Below are 25142 nucleotides of genomic sequence, written 5' to 3'. Positions count from 1 at the left end.
ATCCCAGCCTGACGTGACAGCGGCTCGCCATAATTTTGCCGAGAGAGAAAAATCCCTCAGATAGAAAAGTTTCAGCTGTGTCAACACCTCACTGTAAAAACCTTTGGAAGAAAAGATCTCAGGCAAAGTTGACACCTCTAATTTCGCCAAGATCGGCATCAGTCAGGGTGATACCTTAGAGCCTGGTGACACCGTCCGGGGATTTACAGCAAAGGGTCACTATGTCCAAGGACTTTCTAGCCAATGCTGGAGACTGGCGGAGAACTCTGACCACCGTCCTTTTAAAAAGATATAAACAGGACGGAGTCGATCCAGAAAGTCCATGGTCTTTGTCATAGCGTATGTGGACAGACTTAAAGATCTCAGTCTGTATACTTTGGAAGAAAAACAGAAGAGGGGAGATATGATAGAGACATTTAAATACCTCTGTGTAGTGCCGTAGTAAGGGTGAGCGCCTCCTCCCCCCCCCCCCCCCCCCCCCCCCCCCCGTTTGTGCTCCCTTCCCTTTCCCCGTACCTTTTAACCTTCTCCGGCGTGAGCAGCACGCTGCCCTTGTCAGTGTCGGCTTCCTTTGACATCACTTCCTAGGTGCGGGTCCCGGAAATGACGTCAGAGAGAGCACCAAAATGTACGGGGCAAGGCAAGGGGTACGCGAGGAAAGGAGCGAGCAGGGGAGGAGGAGGGGTGTCACTGCACCCAGGGTGAACTGAACCCCCACACACTCACTACGTCACTTCCTCTGTGGTATAAATGCACAGGATGCAGATCTCAATTGAGAGGAATGAATGGATGAAGGTGAAAGGGGATATCTGAGTTCAAGAAAGCTTAGGACAAGTACAGAGGATTTCCAGGGGAGAGGAAGGGTGTCAGGTCAAAAGCGCGCCGGGACAAAGGCGCGCGCAGACAATTGAGCGCAGTGTGGAGGTGCGCGCCGCAGAAAATTACTGTTTTTAGGGCTCCGACGGGGGGGGGGGGGCGTGAGGGGGGAACCCGCCCACTTTACTTAATAGAGATCGCGCTGCGTTGTGGGGGGTTTGGGGGGTTGTAACCCCCCACATTTTACTGAAAACTTCACTTTTTCCCTGTTTTTAGGGAAAAAGTTAAGTTTACAGTAAAATGTGGAGGGTTACAACCCCCCACAATGCTGGCGCGATCTCTATTAAGTAAACTGGGGGGGCTCCCCAACAAAACCCCCCCATCGGAGCCCCTAAAAACTGTAATTTTCTTTGGCGCGCGCCTCCGTCTTGCGCTCAGTTGTCTGCGCGCGCCTTTGTCTTTCGCGGGGTTGTTTATGAACCGAGGGGAAGGGAGAGCAGATGCCATGGATAGGAAGACTGGATAGATCTGCCTTCATTTTTCTGTTTGTATGAGAATTATAGCTAAAGCCAGTCCTTGGAGTATTATAATGAGGTTTAATTACAATTCCTCAAGGATTTAAAACAAAAATTTCCTATATACTGCTTGTAAGCTACTCTGAAGATACACCATAGAGAATGACATGGGGACCATTTACTGCGGTAAACCATGGTCACTGCAGTAAATCCGCAGTAATGAGGACATTTGCAACTGGTTTACCGCAGGAATGGGGACAAGACTTTTCACCGCCCCGTGGAAGCGGTGAAAAGTCTTGTCCTGTGGTAAAAAAATTGTGCCCATGTCAGACTCGGCATCTCCTCCCCAGCTCCTCTTGGGCCTATTTTACCTTCAGGAGCCAGCCATGCCACAATGAAGACAGAAGAAACCCAAAACCAAAGCCTGAGACCAATGTGATTTGAAAAATAAAAATACCAGACAACAAAAGGTAGGAAAAAAAAATTTATTTTATATTTTGTGATTAATTTGAAATATATATCCTGCTAGAGCTGGTATTAAACCTAACGGGACCGCAAAGCCCAGGCTGTGCTCTATACCTTCCAGCTGGATTAGGGCTCTCTCTCTGACCAGGGGGCAGTTGCCCTAGTTGCTCTCCCCTAACACTGTTCCTGCCATGTGTGGCTTAAGTATTCTGTTAGCTTGATTTTTCTATGTAGCATTCTGTAGTAATTTGGTTTGTTCAGTTTTCACAATAGTGGAGGGGATATTTGTGAAAGGGAGGGGAGACAGGGGTTTTGTTGATCCTTGCTCAGTATTATTTGTGTTCATAAAATGACAATTGTACAGAATAGTCTCTTTTTATACTTTAATAAAATAAGTTCAGTATAAAATCATAACTATTCGAGGCTTGTGCGGGTGGGATCTGACAGTTTGCAGGGTGGGGACGGGAACTGAGCTCGCGGGGACGAGGCAGGGAGGGAACGGGGCAGGAACAGTGATAAATTTTTTTCCCCTTCTCATTCTCTAATACACCAGGTATTTTTCTCATGCATCACTGAAAAACCCTTGAATGGAAGAGGTGCAAACATGGTCACTCCTCACTTTGATAACCCTCGGAATAAAAGGCCTCTGACATACTGACCCCTCACTATAGATCCCCTGGATAGAAAGAATATGGTCACAGTAACGTCACTGTAAAACCTTCTAGAATAGACAGAAAAGCCTCAAAGCAACAATGCCTCGCTATGAGGGGGGGTGCTGAAAAGTTCTCAGCCCCACGAAGACGGGAATGACGTGGAGCCATGAACCTTACAAGTTACTTCACATATTTGCCCCCTAAGTTCAACAAATTTGGCACGGCGTGTCTGAAATTTCTGTAACCCTTCCCGAAAAAAATGCTCTGATGTCCGATCACTGAAATACTGCTCCACTACTGCGATCACCTCGGAATCCCTCGAAAACTGTCGCCCTTTCAAACTCTTTTTAAGGTTTAGAAACAGAAAGACCTGGTGAGTGGGGCGGATGGTCTACGCGCTGAAACCCCAACTGCACCAAAACATCCTAAACTAAACTAAACCTTAAGTTTATATACCGCATCATCTCCACGGAAGTAGAGCTCGGCACGGTTTACAAGAACTTAAAAATGAGAAAGGGTAGGAAAAGGTTTACATAGGTTTATAAATCAAGTGGAAAGTAAGGGAAAAAAGAAATTACGTGTTAGAGAAGAGCCAGGTTTTTAGTTGCTTGCGGAATAAATGGAGGGAGCTCAGGTTCCGCAGCTGGATAGTAAGGTCATTCCAGAGACCTGTGATTTTGAATAGAAGTGATTTTCCCAGTTTACCTGCGTGGAGAATACCATGTAGGGAGGGGAAGGATAGTTTTAATTTATGGGCGGTCCTGGTGGAGTCATGGCAGGAGGAGTTGAAGGAAAGTGGGATTAGGGAAGGAAGGATGCCGTGAATAATTTTAAAAGCCAGGCAAGAGCATTTGAATTGGACTCTGGAAATCACTGGGAGCCAATGAAGATTGGCCAGGAGTGGGGAGACGTGGTCAGATTTGCGTTTTGCAAAAATCAGCTTGGCTGCCGTGTTCTGAATAAGCTGAAGTCTTTGGAGGCTTTTTTTTGTTAAGCCTAGGTAAATGGCATTGCAGTAGTCAAGTTTGAAGAGGATGATGGATTGGACAAGGACGGCAAAATGTTTTTGGCGGAAGAAGGGTCTTGCTTTCCTTAGCATGTGGAGGCTGAAAAAGCATGATTTTGTCAAAGAGTTGAGGTGGTCCATCGTTTCGCCAGCCTTGTGAGCAGGTGCTTTGTCTTGCAAAAAGAGAAATCCTTCCCGCAGCTTCCCTCTCCTTTTTTCTTCCAGTGCCTCCTTTAATCGGCACAGCGGGTTACCGTAGTATTCTGCATTAACTGTTTGGCCCCTTGGAAGATAGTCATTACAACACCTTCCTGATCCCAAAACACTGCAATTGTGAATATTATTGTTATGCAAATCTCTCTCATGCATATTCCTTGCGGGTATCCGAAACACCTGGCTGGCTGGGTACGTTCTGTGGACAGGTTTGAGAACTCCTGCATTAAAGAAATAAGATTTAGCAACCCTGCAAACAAAATTCAAGCTTAAGTGGCTCTGGGAAGCAACAGACGCTCCCCACAGCCGGCACGGAAGGAGGGGGAGGTGCCGTGCCTTGCCCACGTGCATCACGGACCGTGTCATTCAGAATAACAGCTATTGACAGTGCTTTGGCCAGTAGAGAGGCTCCTGGTTGCTTACGTTGCTTGTTTGGAACTAATACTTTCTCCATTTTCTTTTAAATATGCCACATAGTAATTTCACGGTGTTTCCCCTAGTTTTTGTACTTTTTGTAAAAGTAAGCAAGCAGTTCCCCTTTACTTGTTCCGTGCCACTCAGGAATGTATAGACCTTCGTCATATCTCTTTTCAGGAATGTCTTGTCCAAACTGGACAGCCCAGCATCCCTATCCTTCCCTCTTAAGAGAGTCATTCCATCCCTTTAATCATTGCTGTCCTCGGTACAGAGCTAGATGGCCAATTATGGGTGGGCCTGAGCCCAAAGTGGGCATCTCTCCCACCCCCCACCAAGCGCGCCATCGAGCCCTGTCTGCCTTGCACCTCTGAAGCTATTCTCTCTAAGCCAATGATCTCAAACTCGCAGCTCGCCAGGTACTATTTTGAGGCCTTTGGTATGTTTATCATAATCACAAAAGTAAACTAAAAGTTTCTTGATCATATGTCTCTTTAGCTATAAATGACAATATTATTATTAAGACTTAGCCAAAAGGAAAGATTTATAAACTATAAAGAATTTTACCTCATGCAAAATTGTCATTTCTTTAATAAGACATTAATTATTTTTTCTGAGGCCTCTTAAGTACCTACAAATCCAAAATGTGGCCCTGCGAAGGGTTTGTGTTTGAGACCACTGCTCTAAGCTGAGCACATGAGCAATATCTCAGATATTCTAGCAGTGTCACTCACAAAAATACGTACAGTGCTTGCAAATCTGGAAAACAGTTGGTTTTTAGAACTTGCTGCTCACATGAAAAATCAGTTTTAGAGAAAATATTTGCATGCACCCAGCCAATGCCAGAGCTGGGACTGTGGTGGGCGGAAGTCGCCCTTCCCGAGAGGCGGAGCGCTGGGCTGCGTGGAGGTGCGATGCCGGCTGTGACAAGCTCTTCCACAGTCTACAGTGCACGGGTGAGAGACAAGGGCCTGAACCGAGATTGGGCGGGCAGGGACCACCCAGGCCTGCCCGTGACTACGCCCCAGGTACAGAGGCATTATGGTATTTATTTTATTCTCAAATCCTTTCCTAAAAATTCCTAACATTCTGTTTGCTTTTCCAGCTGCCACTACAAACTGAGCAGAAGATTTCAACATGTTATCCATTAAGACGCTTAGATCCCTTTCCCGGTTGGTGACTCCTAATGTGGAACTAGCATAGTGCGGCTATAATTCGGGTTATTCTGCCCTATATGCATCGCTTTATCCTTGTCCTGTATATCAGTGTTGTCCGCTAAAACAAAAGCCAGCAATTGTACGGGCCTAAATTAAAATGGCCAAATCAGACCATATAAAACGCAGTCTCGTCTCTATGTGGTGTCGCATGAACTTGGATATTTAATGTCAGTGCCCGGCCACTGGCTGAATATCTAGCCCTGTATTTTCAAACTGCAAGGGATTTCTGAGTGTGACAGGTGTGGGTAATGCAAAGGCCACCAGGTGGTGCTCTCACTGCAGGACGGAGCACGGCGGAGGTTTTTCAAGGGGACCATCAAAGCCCCATCCCGTGTGTGCATTTTGTTTCCCATTACTTTTGATATCTTTCGGGATTCTTTTTTTTTTTTGTAATTTTGTGATGGATCAACCCACTGCTTCTTACGAGACATTGCCAGAGATGCCAAGTTACCCAGTTCTAGGCTGGAGATTTTGGGACAGTCCTGGATTTCTTACTATCCTATCCTGCATTATGGGTCTTGGAGCAGTGATTTCTATTAGTAGGATCAAGCACCACAAATCCCACACTGCTTTGGGATGTGAGTTCAAAACCAGGACTGGTCAAAAAGTCTGCAGCCTGGAACTGGGTAACTTGGCATCTCTGGCATTGCTGGAGAAGTTCTGAGGTTGTCCCCTAGCCTAGAGACCTCTAGGTTCGCTCTGGGCCTTCTGGATCTCGTGGTTAGATATGGGAAATTCTGAGGCTGTTTCCATGGACCTCCTGGTTAGCTTTGACCGTCCCCTGGACTAAGGCTGCTAACTGGATCCAGACACGCAGAACAGGGTTGATCCATTCTCGTTGTGTGCAGGGCCTTGTACTTCTGATTTCCCCATTTCATTCCCAAAGAAAAGGAAAACTACAAATCCCAGCATTCAGTGGGGTAAACACAGGTCTGGATCAACCCTAGCCTTCCTTCCAATGTCCCATGAACAGGCAGTGACATCAGAGGGTGGGATGAGGCTTGCCCAAGCAGCATGTAAGAGATCCTACTTACTGCCATTGAGGATTTAAGAGTTGGGGAGAGTGCATTTCAGAGACCTCTACCATCACCAGGGGGATAGGGTGCTAGTGCCTTTACCAGGATGGTGTTTGGGGCGCTCCGCCTCCTCTTACTAAGCTACTGTCTGGGGCAGTCCTATTAGACCAGGGGTGGGCAACCTTTATACCCAGAGGGCCGCATGAATGTCAGTGCTATCCCTGAGAAGTCAAAGTCTTATATAACACCAGAGCCAGAAATGCACAGAGCTCCATACATCTTCTGTGATAAATAAGTAAAAATTAACTAAAAATGATGATGGAGTGAGTATTCTGAAAACATTTGCGAAATAAAATATTTAAAATTGCCAAATATCTGGAACTAAGGCCAGTACTGGGCAGATTTGCACGGTCTGTGTCCGTTTATGGCTGTTTGGTTGAGGATGGGCTGGAGTGAGCTTTGACCGAAACCAAAAATAGCTAAGAAGAAAAAATTATTTTTTTTTAGATTTAATCAGGTTGGGCAGACGGGATGGACCATTTGCTGTCATCTACTATGTTACTATGTTTCTGTGTGTACTTCCTGTGGTCTGGAGGCTGCAAAAAAATCAATGGTGGGCCACATTTGGGCTGCAGGTTGCCCACTCCTGCATTGGCCTATGTTAAAAACCTGCTTTGGTAATGGGACAGACTCATAGCTTGGGACGCAAATGGTATCTCATTTGAAAACCTTTTCCGAGATCCGCTAGGAGCTACAGAGGCCGCACCCAGTCTGTGTGATGTCACAATGCACAGTGTGATGTCAAAGTGCTCACAGTCTGTGTGACATCACTGACACACACTTGATGTACCAGTTTAAGCTCTGAAAATGTGATGTCGGTCCAGCCACTCTAAAGGATGGGAAGCACATATGATGGGTGTAGCAGTGCCTATGACAGGGTTGCTAGTCACCTTCTTGTCATAAACAAAGAGCTGATCCAGTGCTGGCTTTATCCTGATGCAGGGATTCTCAACCCACACCCAGTCTGGGTTTTCAGGATACCCACAATGCACTACAGTTCCTCGTGCAAATGCATTGTGGGTATCCTGAAAAGCTGGCTGGCTGGGTGTTTTTTGAGTACTGGGTTGAGAACCCCTGCCCGGGACAGTTCTCATGGCACCAGGTCTGGATTAGCCCATTGTGCCTTGGTGCCAACCCTAGTGGGAACAACTTACACTGAATAGTGTGGCTGGTAACGGGGCAGGGTGTGGAGCTGGCTCAACCACAAGGCAAGAAAGACTAGGCAGAGACCAAGGGGCAGCAAAAAAAGATCCTGTCAGCCACACAAACTCAAAGAACCTTCAATATGGACTTTTACCTGGAGGAAGGGTGGGAAAATTTTCATTTAACTGGATAAATGACTTTTGGAGCTCACACTCACTAAATGTGTGTCTTCTGACCCACAGAGAGAAAAGTTTAATATTTAAAAGCATGATAACTTGGGGAGGGAGAGCATAGTAAGGGCCTGACCTGAGAGGAACATAAGGCTGAAGGGTGCTTGAAGTGGCAAATACCCGCATCCTGGCTTTCTTCTTTCTCACAAGTCTGCTTTCTGTGCCAGGGCGGTCTGCGGCTCCTTGCGGCACAGCAGCTGTGTTTCAGGAAGGGAGAGGGGGGTACAAGAGCACTGACTCATTTCCCCCTCCAGACCAGGTTCTCACAGCCTGGACAGCTTATCTTAAGCTATCAGGAGTTGGCCCAAGGGTGGAGGAGAGAGAGTGGTAAAGGAGAGAGGGAAAGACCCCCCTCTGCCCCCTCCCCTTAGACACAGGCATTCAAAGCACAAAAGGGAATGGCGTTTTGGAACATGGCCAGAAACAGCTGAGGGAGTGACGTTTAGAAAATGAGAGAGACCTGGAGGGACATACAGAGACGGAAGTTACTAGCAGACGCCCCCCCTGTAAAAATCAGTGCTCTTTATTAATAATTAATACCAAAACTGCAAATATAAATTAGATACGATATTAAGAATAAAACCCAGATTCTGCAGGTAGATGGATTTGTATAGGGCGGGGGTTTGCCCAACCCTTGCGCTGGGGGAGGCCCAGGAGGCAGGGGGATTGGAAGGATGTTGGCAACACCAGCTTAGGTAGAGCAGACAACAGGTGACGGGGCGAAGGTTCTTGTATAAGGTGGTCCTGGGGGGGCGGGCTGTGGTCACCGGGTGTTGGGATCCGTCCGTAGGCTAATCTCGTTGTCCTGACATGCACCTGAACAGAAGAGAGAGCAGAGTTCACATCAACACTCTGGTCCCACTATTTCCATGTGCTGCACTCCCTGGTATTTTCAGCCCCTGCACACTCTGTATTTTGCTGTACTCTTCTGTATTTTCAGCCCCTGAACTCATGACAGTTTGCTATAGTCTTCCTCTGGTATTTTCAGCCCCTGTGTTCTCTGCATTTTGAGGCTCTCTTTCTCTGCTATTTTTAGCCCTGCATTCATTTTTATGCCCTTCTCTGAACCTTTTCTGTATCAATTGGGAGGGATGGGGTGACCAGAACTGCGTACAGTGCTCGAGATCTGAATGTACCAGAATCCTAGACAAAGCGCATATTTTCAAATTTCCCTTGCCAGGTGCTGCCCCATCTTCTTGTTACCAGCTTAGGCTGGGGGGCCTGTTCTGCCCCCCCCCCTCTCGCCCCCAGGAATTAAGCAACAACGAGCCCTTTCCTTTTGTTTTTTTCCTTATTTGTCTTTCGTTCCTATCCAAATTGTATTTCTAACCCTATTTCCCTTTGTCTCCCGTCTGTCTGTCTCATTTATCCCTTTTTAATATGCCAATTATTAGTTGACTAGTGTTTAAGCCCGTTACATTAACTGGTGCTAGAATATATGTCTGAATGTCTTTCTTTCTTACTTTCTGTGTCTCTCCCTGCCCATGTCTCTCTCTTTCTTTCTGTCTTTCTCCCTCCCGCTGTCTGTCCTTCTTTCTTTCTGGTTCTCTCTCTGGCACCCTGTCTGTCTGTCTTTCTTTCTTTCTGTCTCCCTGCCTGCTGTCTTTCTGTGTGTCTGTCTTTCATTCTAATGCGCTGCCTACCTGTCTTTCTGTCTCCATGGCCCCCTTCTGTCTCCTCTCCCCCAAAGCAAACCAAGATTGCTCCCAGGGCCCCTTTCCCTCTCCGTCCCCTCCACTTCCCTGTGCAGCAGCAGCATTTCCCTCCTATCCTTCCCTGTGCTGCAGCAGCATTTCTCCCCCTACACACACAATTCCCTGTGCAGCAGCAGCATTTCCCAGCCTTCCCTGTGCAGAAGCAGCATTTCCCCCCCCACACACACACACACTTCCCTGTGCAGCAGCAGCATTTCCCACCCTTCTCTGTGCAGCAGCAGCATTTCCCGGCCTTCCCTGTGCAGAAGCAGCATTTCCCCCCCCACACACACACACACTTCCCTGTGCAGCAGCAGCATTTCCCACCCTTCCCTGTGCAGCAGCAGCAGCATTTCCCGGCCTTCCCTGTGCAGAAGCAGCATTTCCCCACACACACACACACTTCCCTGTGTAACAGCAGCATTTCCTGGCCTTCCCTGTTCAGCAGCAGCATTTCCCACCGCCCCCTTCCCAGCTGCCGCGTTTAAATTCAGCTACCACTGGCTTCGGCGTCTTCTATCCACTGCGGCCAACCCTAGTGGAAACAGGAAGTAGTCAGAGAGGGCGGGCCGCAGTGAACAGAAGATGGCGAGGCCAGCATTAGCGTGGTGCAGTGCTTTTCTCTGAATTTAAACGCGGGTGAGCCGGCAAGAAGGAGGAGGCTTTGGCGGTGGTGGTTTTGGCAGGGAGGGGGGGGGAGTCGCCGGCTGTGCTGTGTTTCTCCGCTTTCCGATTTGTCTGTCTGCCGCATACGCACTCCTGCTGGCCACGGTCCTACTGATCACAGATCAGAGATCACGGAAGCACGCAGGTAAGTGCGCAGCGCGGCTAGAGTTTTATTATATAGGATGTTTTTTTGTAATTTGTTTTTTTTTATTGATGGTATTGTTAATGGCATTTTTATTATGTTCATGCTCTTTTTTTTATATATATATTGTAAACTCACTTAGAAATTAGATAAGCGATTAAATCAAATTTTAATAAAACCTTGAAATCTTGACCCCTACAAGGGTGGGGTGCATACTCACAGGAGCCCATCTTTTCCTCCATATACATGAGCTGATCACTTAGCGATTCCACCTGGTCCAGCTGCCGGAGGCGCGTCCAAAGCTCCTGTACATGTTCCACCTTAATATCTTCCAGACGCATGGGGAGAAGGTTCTGGAAGGTGTTCACTGTCCATTCCAGCCTCTGCAAGGATGGGAGAGAGGACGTCAGACCTTCGGGGGGGGGGGCAGAAAAGGGAGGGAAGCACTCTTAAAGGTACAGAAGCGATCTCTAGCCATGGTGGTCAATCTACAGGTCTCTCCAGTAGTCATGGTCTGGCATGGATCTTAGGATTAGGCTCAACCCAAATTTATGCTCCTTGGTATAGCTGTAGGGGTTCCCCCCGCCCTGCTAGGTAAATATCTCCTCACAGCCAGAACTCTTCCAACCTGGGCATCCATCATTGCCACCCCTGCCCCTCATATATACCCAGTTTTCATGCATGCACTGGGGCTAGCAGTAACAATGCATCAAAGATACTTAGACTAGTTGCCCAGGTTGGAAGAGATCTTCTGCTGGTGGAGCCAGCTGAAGTATTTCTGTTTTGAGTTGGGGATAAGGAAGGCAGGGGCAGAGATTAAATTTTGTGCCCAGCCAATCTGGGTTCAGGCCCACCCTAAATTAGCCACCTGGCTACAGCACTGCTAGGTGTCTTTCACTACAAGGTCTCTCTAGCATTGTTCGCTGTGCTGTATGTCTCTGCAGTCATGGTAGCAAAGCTGGAGATCTCCTAGCCACAGCAGCCGGGCTGTAGATTTCCCGAGCATTGGTCACTGGACTGGAGGTCTCTCTAGCTATGTGACCAGGTCGTAGCTTTGGTGATTAGCCTTCTTGTCTCTTTGGTCCTAAGTGAAATCTCCCCACCCCACCCTCTGCGATGTTTCCATTCCTTTCTATGGTTTACCTCTTGTAGGTCCACCATCTTCCCTTGCAGCTCCTTTACTTCATTGGTCAGTTCTTCTGAGGTTGAACTCTGACCTTGAAGGGTGCAAGATATATGAATGTTACTCAATGCTGTCCCATTCAGAGAAACTCAAGGTTGGGGTTCTAATCCCCGGCTCTGTCACTGACTCTATATGTGACCCGGGAATGATTCCCCCATCCCACGTTGCTCAGTTCTAATCCCCAGCATTGCTACTAAATGCATGTGATCTTGGAGCCAGTTTATTGCCTTGTCTCTCAGTTCTAATCCCCTGCTCTGTCACCGACTCCATGTATCTATTTATTGGGCTTTATGACCAGGGGTTCGGGAGTAAGCCCATGTAGATCCCAGGCCTCGGTTCTAATCACCGGCTCTGCCAGTGATTGTGTGTGTGACATGGGAATGAGTCAGATTATCACCTCATCTCAGTTCTAATCCCGGCTCCGTCACTGACTGTGTAGGTGACCCTCAGGGACAGTCCTGTTATCTCCCTGTGCTGCTAGTTGACATGGCCCCAGTCGGTCAACACGGGAACTTGTGTACTGTTCCCAGGGCAGAAGGGGAGATGAGACTTTACCTGAGGTTGGCAAGGCAGGGCTGGGGGTGGGCAGCTCCTGGCAGGATTTCCCATCTGCTCCTAGAGAGAAGCCAGGGTGACAGGCACAGTGGTAACTCCCTGGGGTATTCACACACTGCTGGGAACAGGAATGTATCGGCGTCCGGCATTCATCAACATCTATTAATGGAGAGCGGGGGAGAGCATGAGAGAAGAGGAAAAAGACAGAGCTGAGGAGAGCTTGTTGCCTTGGATTTTTATTTTAAAGGTAACCTTTATTTTGAGAGAGGGGGGTAAAGCATAAGAAAATAAGTGGGGAGGAAGAGGCAGGGTGATTAGAGAGAAGACAGAAAGAATGGAGAGAAAAGAAAAGCATGTGAGACAAGTGGAGGAAGGGAACAGGAAGATGGGAGAGAAGAGAAGAAAGAGAGATACAAGGTGAGGAGAGGGAGAGATAATGCAGGAGAAGCAGAAGAAGAGAAGAGAAGATGGAAAAGAGAGACAAGGTGACGAGAGAGGGAGCATGAGGAAGGAGACAAAAAGGGTGAGGGAAGAGAATGGAGGGGACAGGATAATGAGAAAGGAGAGAAAAGGGCAGGAAAGAGAGGGAGATGGAATAAGATTTATTTCCTTTCTCTGGCAGGAATCTCTGGGGTTGCAAGGGTCGTGCCAGGGGGTGAAGCCACTCACCAATCTGACAGTATTTACCCCCCCAGCCTGGACGGCACAGACAGACATTCGGCCTGGAGCAGCTGCCCCCATTCCTGCAGGGCTTGTGACAGAGCGCTGCGGAGAAAATGAGAGGGAGGCTGAGACAGTAACAGGGTCACAAATTCCCTCTATTATCGGGCACTGTGTGACATAACACAAAACCCTGCAAAAGCCACGTTCAGCACCTATGTAGCAAACCCGCTCTACCATAACATAACAGCGCTAACTGCCAGGACTTTCAGAGCAACAATCCCACCTAGAAAAAGGCAGCACTGCAAATATTATAGCTGGTCCTAGAACACCAATACACCTCTTACCAGGGAAACAGAACATGTCAGACGGCTGCAGATCTTTCTATAAAAACTGACATACCACACATAAGAAAAGCCACGTTGAGTCAACCAAGGCTCTTCCCCCCCACCCCACCCTCAGTATCCTGTTTCTCACGGTGGCCAGTCTGGGTCATAAGTACCATATATCCCCAAAAAAGTAGATCTATTTCCCATAGCCCCTATCCGAGGATAAGCAGTGGCTGTCCCAAGGCTACCTGGTTAATAATTTTTATGAACTTTTTTCCGAGATTTTGTCTATCTCCTTTTGAAGCCCACTAGGTTAGTCTTTCTGACTCCATCCTGTAGCTACAGTTCTCCTAGGACAAGCAGGATGAGTCAGCCACATATGGGTGTTGTCCCAACAGCTCCCAATTTGCGGATAAGCTCTCCAATAGCTCAGAGAGATTTTTTTTTTTCTCTCTCTGAGCACGTGCAGTGCCCGGGCCCTACCCATTTCCCCCTGCTTCCCCCTAATCCCCAGTCTTTAGTTTCCGCCCGTTCCCATCGGTCGGATTTTCTACAGCTCTCCATTACAACTTTTCTACTCATCACCTTGAAGATGCCTGAATCATCTAAAGAAACGACTGGGATGCAGGAGGAGGATGAACACACTGGATCCTCATGAATTGTGCGCCCACTGATTGGATCCGGCGCTCGAGGTTTCCGTGTGGCTTGCATTGTGCGCACATGTCACCACGTGCACGCAAGCTAAGGAAGAGGGCACAGCTTAATTATGTGTTGAATGAATAAAAAATACCTCTACAATTGGTTTCAGTCTAGCAAAATTCCTCTCCTCAAGTCACACATGCCGAACACAGACAAACCTTCTCCAGACTAGTAATATAATCCATGTTACCAATCCCAGGGATAAACAGTGGCTTTTCCTCAGATCTACCCTTTTTAATGAAGATTCACCCAAAGCGGTTTACATTGAATACATTGAATAATAATCAGATACTCAAGTATTTTCCTTATCTGTCCTAGCAGGCTCACAATCGAACTGTGTATTATGGACTTTTCCTCCAGGAATTTGTCCAAACTTTTTAAAAACCCAGTTATGCTAACTACTTTTACTTTTTTGTTTTCTATGATGTACTTGGTTGTTGCTTATCTAGTTTATATGTTTTTATTAAAAATTGTAAACTGCCTGTGACCCATTTGGAATAAGGCAGTATACCAAGTCCAGAACAAGCACAAATGTTTGTTCTGGTAATGAGTTTCAGAGCTTAGTTATACACTTGAGTGAAAAAAATATTTTCTCGTGTGAGGCACATTTTCAGACTTACAAGGTTCCTTAGCAACCATAGGAACCAGGCAGGAGATTTGGCTTCACAAGCCCTCATCTACACCACTTGAGGATTTCATCCAGCTTCCCCAAGAGAGTCTGGAACCCTTCAGAGCCTTCCAACCATCTAGACAACCCCTTCCCCACCCTGGAGACTGTATACACTAGAGAGTGGCATCCAGGTTTCCCAATCCTGATGCATTTACCATGGGAGGTTCTGGGTGAGGAGAAGCGCAGATCTAGGGGCTCCACGAAATCCCCGTGTGGTGTGAATGAGGGTTGTCCCTGCCTAGCTCCTGTTGAGCTGGAAAGAAAATACTAGGAGGAAAAACTGACCACTCCACGCCACTCCCTCCTGGTGCTCACCTTGATCACAGCTGGTGGCCGCTGGATGTTTTTTCTGCCAGCCGGGGCAGCAGGTGATACTGGTCTGTAGGACTTCCTTCTTCACCTGCCGGTAGGACACCCGATATGTGGTCCTGAGGTGAGAAAATGGGAGGAAGAGGATGTGAGGGGTGGTGCGAGACTGTTCTGAACTGTGAACTTTTTCTCTCATGCTCGGGTGACCTTTAGTGGGTCACTGACCTGCCGTGAACCAAACCTGCAACTGTGGTGGCTCAGAAATTAACCCTAAAACCCTCATCCCTTGCCATACCACCAGCCCTGTCCCGTTCTCTGTAGGCACAGAGACCCCTGTAGATGGTGTCAAATCTAAACCCAGTCACAAACCCATTACCTCTAAACCAGGGGTGTCAAAGTCCTTCCTCGAGGGCTGCAATCCAGTCGGGTTTTCAGGATTTCTCCAATGAATATGCATGAGATCTATTTGCAAGCACTGCTTTCATTGTATGCTAATAGATCTCATGCATATTCATTGGGGAAATCCTGAAAACCCGACTGGATTGTGGCCCTCGAGGAGGGACTTTGACACCCCTGCTCTAAACCAATCCAAACCCTAGCCCTCACTCTAAACGCTAATTCCACCTAAGCGCTGTAATCCAGCCCTAAATGGGGCTTTGGGCACAGAAACCCCTGCAGATGGGCAACTCAGACTAAAGCAGATTCTGTACATTCTGCCTCATACACAGACTAGACTTCTGTTCATTCTCTGTGGTTCTCCCCCTCCCCCTAGGTTACCTGTAAGTACTGCAGGCACGGAGACCCTTGCAGGTGGTGAGATAGGGGTGATAAATGGGCTGGATAAAGGTCTCATTGTAGATCAAAGGCACCCGCAAAGTTTGCTTGGAGCAGACTCCCCTGGAGGATAGAAAAAGGAGCTGGAATACATAGAAACTCCCACCCCCCCCTCCAGTAATGTCAAAGGAACAGGGTGAGGTTCTCTGGCACAACCAGAAAAGATCCTCTTCCCCTAGTGTCACTGGTTCTGCAGACAGCTGCTCAGCTCATCAGGGCTGGTGTTAGGGGTGTGCAAACAGAGCAATTGCCCTGGGTCCCCATGCCAGGGGCCCTAAACCTGCCCACAGAAAGTGGACTGGAAGAAAGTGAAGCATGCAAGCTGACTCCCAAATTTCTGTCCTGGGTCATAGCGTTTCTAACACCAGCCCTGAGGTCTATAACACATCAATAGCGCACTTCTGGAGGGCTCTTACAGATGATGGTTGGAAAGGTGGGGGAGAAGAGAATGATGGAGGGGGAGAGAGGGAGACAGAGACCTAGAGAGAGATGAGGAGAGTAGATGAGGGAAAGAAATATAAGGTGAGAAATGGAGACAGGAGGAGAGACAGATGGAGATAAGGAGATGTATGAGGGGCCACTCAAAAGTTCTCAGCCTACCCAAGAAGAGAAGAACATGGCAGATGAGGTTCAACGTGGATAAGTATAAAGTGATGCATGTAGGTAACAAAAATCTCATGTACGAATACAGGATGTCCGGGGCGATACTGGGAGAGACCTCCCAGGAATGAGACTTGGGAGTTCTGATCGACAAGTCGATGAAGCCGTCCACGCAATGTGCGGCAGCAGCAAAAAGGGCAAACAGAATCCTAGGAATGATAAAGAAGGGGGATCACGAACAGATCGGAGAAGGTTATCATGCCGCTGTACTGGGCCATGGTGCGCCCTCACCTGGAGTACTGCGTCCAACACTGGTCGCAGTACATGAAGAGGGACACGGTACTAGTCGAAAGGGTCCAGAGAAGAGCGACTAAGATGGTTAAGGGGTTGGAGGAGCTGCCGTACAGTGAAAGATTAGAGAAACTGGGCCTCTTCTCCCTTGAAAAGAGGAGACTGAGAGGGGACATGATTGAAACATTCAAGATAATGAAGAGAATAGACTTAGTAGATAAGGACAGGTTGTTCACCCTCTCCAAGGTAGAGAGAACGAGAGGGCACTCTCTAAAATTGAAAGGGGATAGATTCCGTACGAACATAAGGAAGTTGTTCTTCACCCAGAGAGTGGTAGAAATCTGGAACGCTCTTCTGGAGGCTGTTATAGGGGAAAACACCCTCCAGGGATTCAAGACAAAGTTAGACAAGTTCCTGCTGAACAAGGACGTACGCTGATAGGGCTAGTCTCAGTTGGGACACTGGCCTTTGGCCTAGGGAAAGGAGGACCGCTGGGTACGATGGACCACCGGTCTGACCCAGCAGCGGCAATTCTTATGTTCTTAATGTGGAGCTTAACAAGTTATTCCACATTTTGGATCGCTACTACCGCTTGCTTCGGACTACGTTGCCAGCCTTCCGACTTCAACACATGGTGATCTGGATGCTCTTTAGTAAATTTACCTGTTGTGGCTTCAAACAGACGGACGCCAGAAGAAGGTTGTTAAATACCGAAACACAGACCGTGTGGGGTCCATGCCACAGACTCTTCACAGTGTCCCATTTGGATATGAGAAGTATTTGCATTGCTTTCACTTGTGAAGACTTTTAATTTGAACAATAAACCTGGCTATTGAGATACTCATTCTCTTTTGCCTTTGGGTTGCCACATTTTTCTTGACACTTTTTGTTTCAACTGTATGAAATGAAACGAAAAGTGCCAAGAAAAGTATAGAATAACTTGTACGTTTCACAACTCCACGTCATTCTCTTCTTGGTTGGGCTGAGAACTTTTCGGTGGCCCCTCATAGGGGGATGGAGGAGCGAGGGGACCTCTGGCGGTACCTACATTCCTTCCTTTAGGACTTGACCTCTGCCCCCAAGGTTAGTGCTGAGAAGACAGGTCAGCACTGTGGCCACCAGCTGCGGCAATGACATGGTCGGGGCAGGGCAGCCCCAGTGGATGCGTCTTTCCAACCCTCTGCTGCCTGCTGGAATGTGGCCAGCCTCGTTTCCACAGAATCACAAGATCTTCACTGGAAGAAATAGGGCAGAGGTGGGGATTAGCACAGAAGCATGAGAAGATCAAGTAACTCACTTTGAGAAGAAAGTCAGAGAGTCGGTGCCAGAGCCAGGGATTAGAACTGAGATAAACTGACTCCCCCCCCCCCAAGGGCACACACAAATTGGAAACCACAGCTTGAGGAGTGCTACAGAGAATGACATGGGGACAAATTTGTCCCCCGTCCCATCTCCCTTGAGTTTTGTTGCTCTTCCTGCCCCATTCCTGTAAGATCTGCCTTAACCGCACAAGCCTCGAACACTTATGAGGATGGAGTTTGCAGGAACGGGGCAGGGACGGAAAAATGAGTTCCCGTGTCATTCTCTAGAGTGCTACTGCTGAGCAAAACAGAGGAGTTCCCATTCTCTCTCGTGCTGCTGGGCGTAGAGGAATCTCTTCTGATACAAGGACAGTGGCGGCTTCTTCAATCACCTCAGTGCATTCAATACAGGAGATCCAGGCCCTCCTCCAGAATCAAAGACTGGCACATCCTTCAGCCATATTGATTGTTTATTTCATTTCTAGAATTTCTAGACCGCCTATAACTAAGCGGTTAACAATAAAAACCATTCCTAATAGTTCGTGGACAATACGGTTACAAAATGCCTTCAGTTACATCGCAATCACATAATAACTTAATCCACTTAAGTTACATCGAAAGCTCAACAAATTTTCATATTATCCGTCCCCACTTAATAAGGTGCAGGAATTGCAATTCAGATTTCTCATCAAATATACCTACTATCCCAAGACTCGTAGGTCATCTCTGCTGAAATACCCTTCAATATTTATTTCCTCATCTTGGTAAAAAGACATTCAAGATGGTTTACAAAACGGTCTAAATTACAATTTAACCCCCCCCCCCAACAATATGGGTGCTCCAACAAGGAACACAGTATAACAATATTGTTGGCTTTGTATTTCATCTTTTATAAAATCAATAAAACTATTTGAACTAAAAAAAACAAAACAAAAAATCCCAAAAACCATCACATCATAGCTGAAAATAAATACAAATAAATGTCAGAGCCTTTTTGAAACCACCATGCTCTGTTTCAAAGCTTCTGGTAGTTTATTTTATTCCGACACAGCCAACCGACGAAAAACCCTCCTGTCCCCATTTTTCTAAAAAATTCCCCCCCCCAACACACACGTGTCACCTCTCCTCAAGTACCCTTCAAAGTGCACTCTCTCCCCCCTCAAACGTGTTGTTGTTTTTTTTTTTAATCTTTATTCATTTTCAAACTTACAATAAGTGTGTCAATATGTTAAAACAGATTAACAATAAATATATCACTTAATAATCATCCATAGTACAAATGATATGCTCTTATCTCCCACCCTTCCCTATCATATATCAAATACCTTGTACAATATGTAATAATAAAATTATTCCCCCCCTCAATATTGAACCTGTAAATTTAAGGGGGAAAAAAAGTCAAATATTTCTTTGATTAATTTGCATCACTTATTCCCCCCCTTTTATAAAAGCGTGAAAGCGTTTTTTAGCAAAGGCCGGCGCGCTGAATGCTCTGCGCTGCTCCCGACAAGCATTGATTCATTAACCACTTTTTTTTAATGAAGAGATTCACCCAAAGTGGTTTACAATAAAGTGCTCGTAAGTATTACCACTCTTGACAAGTAGCATGAGAGGGTGTGCAATCAATTGATAAATTCGTTTAAACTTCCTCAAACTATTTCCTCTACATCTACTTACATGCTCCTGCCTTCCGATATAATAATAATAATAATAACTTTATTTTTGTATACCGCCATACCCGGAAGAGTTCTAGGCGGTTCACATCAATTAAACAAGGTTACAAGTGGTTTACATCAATTGATGGGGTTACAAGCGGTTCAATATCAAATTGATCAAAGTTGCCGGGGGGGGGGGGGGGGGTGAGGGAAGGATGTAGAGGGGAGAGGGGTTATTTAGTTAGGAAGGGGCGTTAGGATCCTGGTCTTGGAAGAGGCGGGTTTTGAGTAGTTTTCTAAAGCCGAGGTAGTTGAAGGCCTTGAGGGCCATTTGGGATAACCATGGGTTTAGCTTAGTGGCTTGGAAGGCGAAGGTTTTGTCGAGGAATTTTTTAGAGTGGCAGAGTTTTCGGGAGGGGTAGGCGAAGAGATTCTGCGGGAGTCTTATAAATAATTAGGTTACACGCCTGTTTGTTTTCTCCTATGTAACTTCACTGCATTCCTGCAGCCTCTCTTGTTGTAAACCGTCTTGAACTGAAAAGTATGACGGGATATAAATAAAGCTATTATTATAATGAAAAATACTGTAAAATCACAGAATCAACAAGACATACAAACACATGAGGAAGAAATGTTTAGCACTGCAATGACCCAAGGATGACTGTCTATGCTTGCCATGCCATGTTTAAGAACATAAGAAGTTGCCTCCACGGGGTCAGACCAGGGGTCCGCTCCCGTGGCGGCCCATCAGGTCTGTGACCTGTGAAGTGGTTTCTGACTATTTCTATAACCTACCTCTAGTTCTATCCATACTATTTAGTTATTTAAAAACGTATCCACTGCTTAAACCTAAGCGGTTCACAAGATACATACACGTTTTTTTAAAAAAACAATACAACGAATATTTTAAAAACCTCTCCAACAGTATTACTAAAATAAACAGCTTTCAGGAAAAGGCCTCTTATAAATAAATTTGTTTTTTTAACATCTCTTTAAATCTCTGAATGTCACGGAGCATCCTAAGTTCCATCGTAGCAGCCCTGCCCCTGCGTAATGCACGCTTGTCAGTCCTTCACCAACTACCTGTAGTGTACCCTCTGACCTCAGGGCTCGGCCGGTTAATATACTTCCAGCACCTGAGCCAGGGGATATGAAAGTATATCACTTTAGAAATCAGCAAAAGAGCTTTAGACACAATCCGCTATTTCACTGGTAACCAACGAAGTCGTTTCAGCCAAGGCGAGATATGATGGAATCTGCTCCTTCCATAGATCAGCCGAGCCGCTGCGTTTTGAACGCCTTGCAAAGCTTTGACATCTGGCAGCTGTAATCCCCAGACACAACGCATTGCAGTAATCTAATCGTTGGGTTATAACGGTTTGCACAACGATCCTAAAATCAAAACCTGGCAGCATCCCTTTCAATCTATGCTTGCTACACAATGTTTGTCATGCCGTTTCTCCGTGCTTTAACTGTTTTTTTGCCATCTCTGCCATACCAGGTTTACCAACCCCCTGTATAAAAACATATTAATATGTGTGTAAACTTGTAACCTGTTTTGAGCTCCCCTGGGAGGACGGGATATAGATCTGAAGACATCTAGGATAAAATAGATTCTAAGATCTTAGACCCACTGTCTAGAATTCACATTTGAAAGTTTGCCTGAATAACACTTACCTGCAACACCTACATAAAAAAGATCCAGAGCCCCCCTGCTCTTTAGAAAACTAAAGTTCTGATAGAATACCCCAGTCCTTACGGTGTTACAGTCCTGCCGGTCCCCTTGTTCTCCTAATGGTCCTCCCCTTGCACACACTTTGTAGAGCTCCTCTAAGATCCACTTTGCCTGTATTTAGCATTTTCATCCCTAGTATATTCAGGGAGCTGGGACTATCAGCCCAGTGTTACCCTGACCAACTAGGGATGGGCTCCAGTGAACTTCCAGGGAGGGTGTCTCTCACCTTCTTCGGGTTCTGGTCACAGAAGGCAAGATTCATCAGAACCCTTCTCGAGACAATCCAGGTGATCACCCCAAATCTTTAAGGTCCCTTCTTAGGGGAACTGGCAGCAGGTGGCTGGCCTCCTCAGTCCCAGTTTGTTTCGATCCACCCTTGCCATGGGCAGGCTCTCATCTCTCCACCCTGCCTAACTGTGCCTGGTTCCTTCCCCCCACCCCCTGCCTAAGGAAACCTCCCCATTACTTGGAAGCAGAGACCCAGCATCATCCCTTCCTGTCTCTCTGATCCTCCCAGCTCCTATTCCTACAGCAGGGAGGGGTGGGAGGAAGAGAGGCAAGATGGATTAGCGGTACCTGGGTGGGTGTGTGCGGGGGGGGGATGTTTAATCTATCACTGGTCATCCGCCCACTCACCCACCCCCATGGCGAATAGCAAGAGGGCCTGGAGGGAGGAGACATGGCAAAAAGATGGGTCCCTCTGAGGGTCACTGACATTTTCACCCCATTTTCTCATATCCCTCTCTCAAAACAGAGACTGATAAGAAGGGAAAGAGAGAACTCTTCTCATGGCATCTCTCCTCTGAGGATGTCCAATTTTTCATTCAGTACTTCAACCCCTCCCTTTCCTCATTCCCAAATCCTCTCTCAAGACACACAGACCTGAGAGTAGAAATCCCTTCCGTTTTGACAGTCTCCTCTTGTCTCTCTGCACCAGCCCTAGGATGCAGAGGGGCATTTCCAGACAGAGTCAGAACTGGCTGTAACTGTACCATGGACCAAGAGGACATTCACACACCAGTTGGACACTGAAACTCAAGGAAAGGTCACATTCCCAGGGTGTTCCTGCTCCGCTGGACTGTCCTGCAAACTGGCAAAATGCAGAAATCAAGGGACTGAAAATACAAGACTTGAGCGCAATACAGAAAGTACTGGGGTGAAAATACCAGGAGGAGACTCCAGCAGAATGCAGAGAGTTCAGGGGCTGAAGATACCAGAGGAGACTCTAGCAAACTACAGAGAGTTTAGGAGGCTGAAAATACCAATGGGAGACTCCAGCAAAATGGAGAGATCTCAGGGGCTGAAAATGCCAGAGTAGACTCCAGCAAAGTGCAGGGGCTGAAAATATCAGAGGAGATTCCAGCAAACTACAGATAATTCATGGGGCTGAAAATACCAATGGGAGACTCCAGCAAAATGGAGAGATCTCAGGGGCTGAAAATACCAGAGGAGACTAGCAAACTACAGAGTTTAGGAGAGTGAAAATACCAGAATGCCGAGATCTCAGGAGGTGAAAATACCAATGGGAGACTCCAACAAAATGCAGAGATCTCAGGGGCTGAAAATAGCAGAGGAGACTCCAGCAAAGTGCAGGGGCTGAAAATAGCAGAGGAGACTCTAGCGAACTACAGAGAGCTCAGGGGTGAAAATACCAGCAGAAGATCTCAGGGGGCTGAAGATACCAGAGGAAACTCCGAAGTGCAGAGTGCAGGGGCTGAAAACACCAGAGGAGCCTCCAGAGGATGCAGGTGCTGAAAATTCAGACAGCTGTTTTGCTTTCACAGTGAAGGGTCAGAGACATCTTCCTCCATGCCCTTCCTATCCAGCCTCTGAGGTTAAGCAAATATTTAGGATTCGTTAATGTGGACTGGGGGCGGAGGATTGTGTGATATAGATTCATGTCCTCTTCCTATAACTTGGCCATTATTACTGGGGATGGTAACCTGTCAGCCCTGGGGGGTTTCCAGCTCCACCTCTCACTCTCATCCCTTTCCTCTCATGCACAGACAGAGATGTCAAGTCCTAAATCTGCTAGAGACTCACAGCTCACAGTCTCTGTGTGGATGTCTGTCTGTCTCTCATAAGCAGCGGCGACCCTGCTATCCTAAAGGTCACGGCTCTGTAATGCTCTGGCTTATATCCAGATCTCTGTACACTGGGGTATTTTGTTCTTAATTGCTGTGATATTTTGGTGTTCCACCCTGTTCTGTCACCTCCCTCCTTCCACACCCACAACTTGCACAAAGACTGAACAGTCTCTCCCCTGCCCTCCCTTCCTCTTCCCCCACACACTTTAGGGTCTTTCAGACATTGGACAGAGGAGCTAAACTGAATCTCTCGCTTAAACATAATGACTAATCCTACCCTTAAAACTTTAACCCCTGAATCAAGGCTAAACTTTAACCTTTACAATTAACCTCTGACCTAACCATCAACCTCAACTAGCGCCATTCCCCTAATCCACAATGCCAAAACTCAACTCAACCACTATCTCAAGCAATGAGAACCCTAGCCTTTCACTTGACCAATAACTCTCACTTAAACGTTTTAACCCAGCCCCCAGCCTTCATGCTCATCATAATCAGACCCCACCCTAACAGTGGCTGACTATCCTGCTGTCCACGGAGAACCTACGTTACAGGTAAGTAACTACACTTTCATAACCTAAACCCAATCAAAATCTTTGCTTTGTTCATCTCCTATGCTAACCCCTAAACCCCAAACCAACCCTAACCAGTAGTCATAACCCAAACACAAATCCAATCCATACTCCTAGACGTAGTCGTCCTGCAGGGATAATCAAAGGTTTTACCAGACTTCCTAGACAGAACTTATACGTTGTGACTTAGACGATGTAAAAACAGGCATAAGGGCCCAAAAGGTGTCCAAAGTGACCAGAGAACCACTGCAGAGACAAAGTGAAGACCTCTACACACTCACCCAGTGTTCACTGACCTCCTCACCTCCCCACTTCGCGAAAATTGGAATAAAAACGTACATACCTATCTCCAGAACATCAGCACCTGGTATAGGAAAGCCTAGTAGAGCTGGTGTGTGAGCTAGTGAACCATAGAGAGGAGGACCCAGGCCCAGAAGCCACTCTAACCACTACATTCATGGTGGAAAATGTGAGTCCACCAAACCCTACTCTACTGCCATATAGGTGCCACCCAGCACAGGATTAACCAATAGGCGAAGTAGGCACGTGTCTAGGGCCCGAAATGGTCAGGGGGGCCCAATGAAGGAAGGCATCAACATTGTTTTTTCCAAACAGCGATGGGCCCCTCCAGCATCGATCGGCAACACGGGCCTCCCCCCCCCCCCCCATCGACGGAAAGTAAGACAAGCAAGCAAAGCAGGTAAGATAGGCAACGGGAACCATAATTTTGCAAGCGGTGCTGCTTGCCCAAAGCTTCCCTCTGACGCAGCTTCCTGTTTCCGTCTGGGCGCTTGGTGGGGTGGGGCGGGGCAGGAGGGCCCAGTGTACTTGTGTGCCTAGGGGCCCTCGATAAATTAATCCTGCCCTGGTGCCACCTGCAGCCATAAGGGCTATTGGGGTTGTAGACAGATGGGTAAAGTGGTTTTGAGGGTGTTGGGGGGGGGGCTCACCATGACCTATAAGGGAGTTGTGGTGATATGTTTATGTGGCACCCTTTTTGTGAAGTTCACAGCAGTGCCCTGTAAGATGCCTCTGCTGCCACGTCTGGGTGGCCAGTCCGTCTCAATGCTGGCCCCTCCCACGTCCAAAAGGTCTTGTTCTGGACATTTCAGATTTTGGTCGAGAATGTGGTATAAAGATAGACGTAGTGGCAGTTTGGACAATCAAGCGCCTGGACATACAGATTGACGATTTTCGAGAAAAAAAAAAAAAAAATTTAGACATGCTTTTCGAGAATGGACATTTTCCCGCTGCCGACTTTGGGCGACTAGCACCCTACCTCCAAATCAGACTTAGACGTATGGTTTAATTATGCCCCTCTAACTTTCCCTCATCCTGAACTTATTTACCTTAATGCATTAACCGACTGTTATAGTCACCCTATAACTCTGTCTCTAATCCTGACTCATGCT

At 47.1% G+C, this 25142-nt stretch overlaps 1 protein-coding gene across 1 annotated transcript; it reads right to left on the bottom strand.

The window, feature by feature from the left end:
- Positions 1-8259: 8259 nt before the first annotated feature.
- Positions 8260-21493, bottom strand: EGFL8 (EGF like domain multiple 8). The gene is made up of 9 exons (XM_033915381.1): positions 21298-21493; positions 17429-17615; positions 15433-15552; positions 14662-14774; positions 12658-12753; positions 11989-12147; positions 11394-11467; positions 10471-10633; positions 8260-8564 (listed from the first exon to the last, which is right to left on the bottom strand). Exons 2-9 carry the CDS (start codon positions 17515-17517, stop codon positions 8512-8514), a joined length of 867 nt encoding a protein of 288 aa, XP_033771272.1. The 5' UTR covers positions 17518-17615; positions 21298-21493; the 3' UTR covers positions 8260-8511.
- Positions 21494-25142: the final 3649 nt, after the last annotated feature.

The sequence above is a fragment of the Geotrypetes seraphini genome, chromosome 12 (genome assembly GCF_902459505.1).
Source record: "Geotrypetes seraphini chromosome 12, aGeoSer1.1, whole genome shotgun sequence".
NCBI classification, from domain to species: domain Eukaryota; kingdom Metazoa; phylum Chordata; class Amphibia; order Gymnophiona; family Dermophiidae; genus Geotrypetes; species Geotrypetes seraphini.
The sequence above is the reverse complement of the archived record's forward strand: the minus strand, read 5'-3'. Positions and strand labels throughout refer to the sequence as shown.

Excerpts from the sequence above, each read along its gene's own strand:
- EGFL8 (XM_033915381.1), bottom strand. The coding sequence starts at position 17,517 with ATGTCATTGCCGCAGCTGGTGGCCACAGTGCTGACCTGTCTTCTCAGC. Across the intron at positions 11,468-11,988 it reads CCCTGCCTTGCCAACCTCAG|GTCAGAGTTCAACCTCAGAA; the intron begins GTAAAGTCTCAT and ends GCACCCTTCAAG. Across the intron at positions 10,634-11,393 it reads AGATGGTGGACCTACAAGAG|AGGCTGGAATGGACAGTGAA; the intron begins GTAAACCATAGA and ends CCATCCTTGCAG.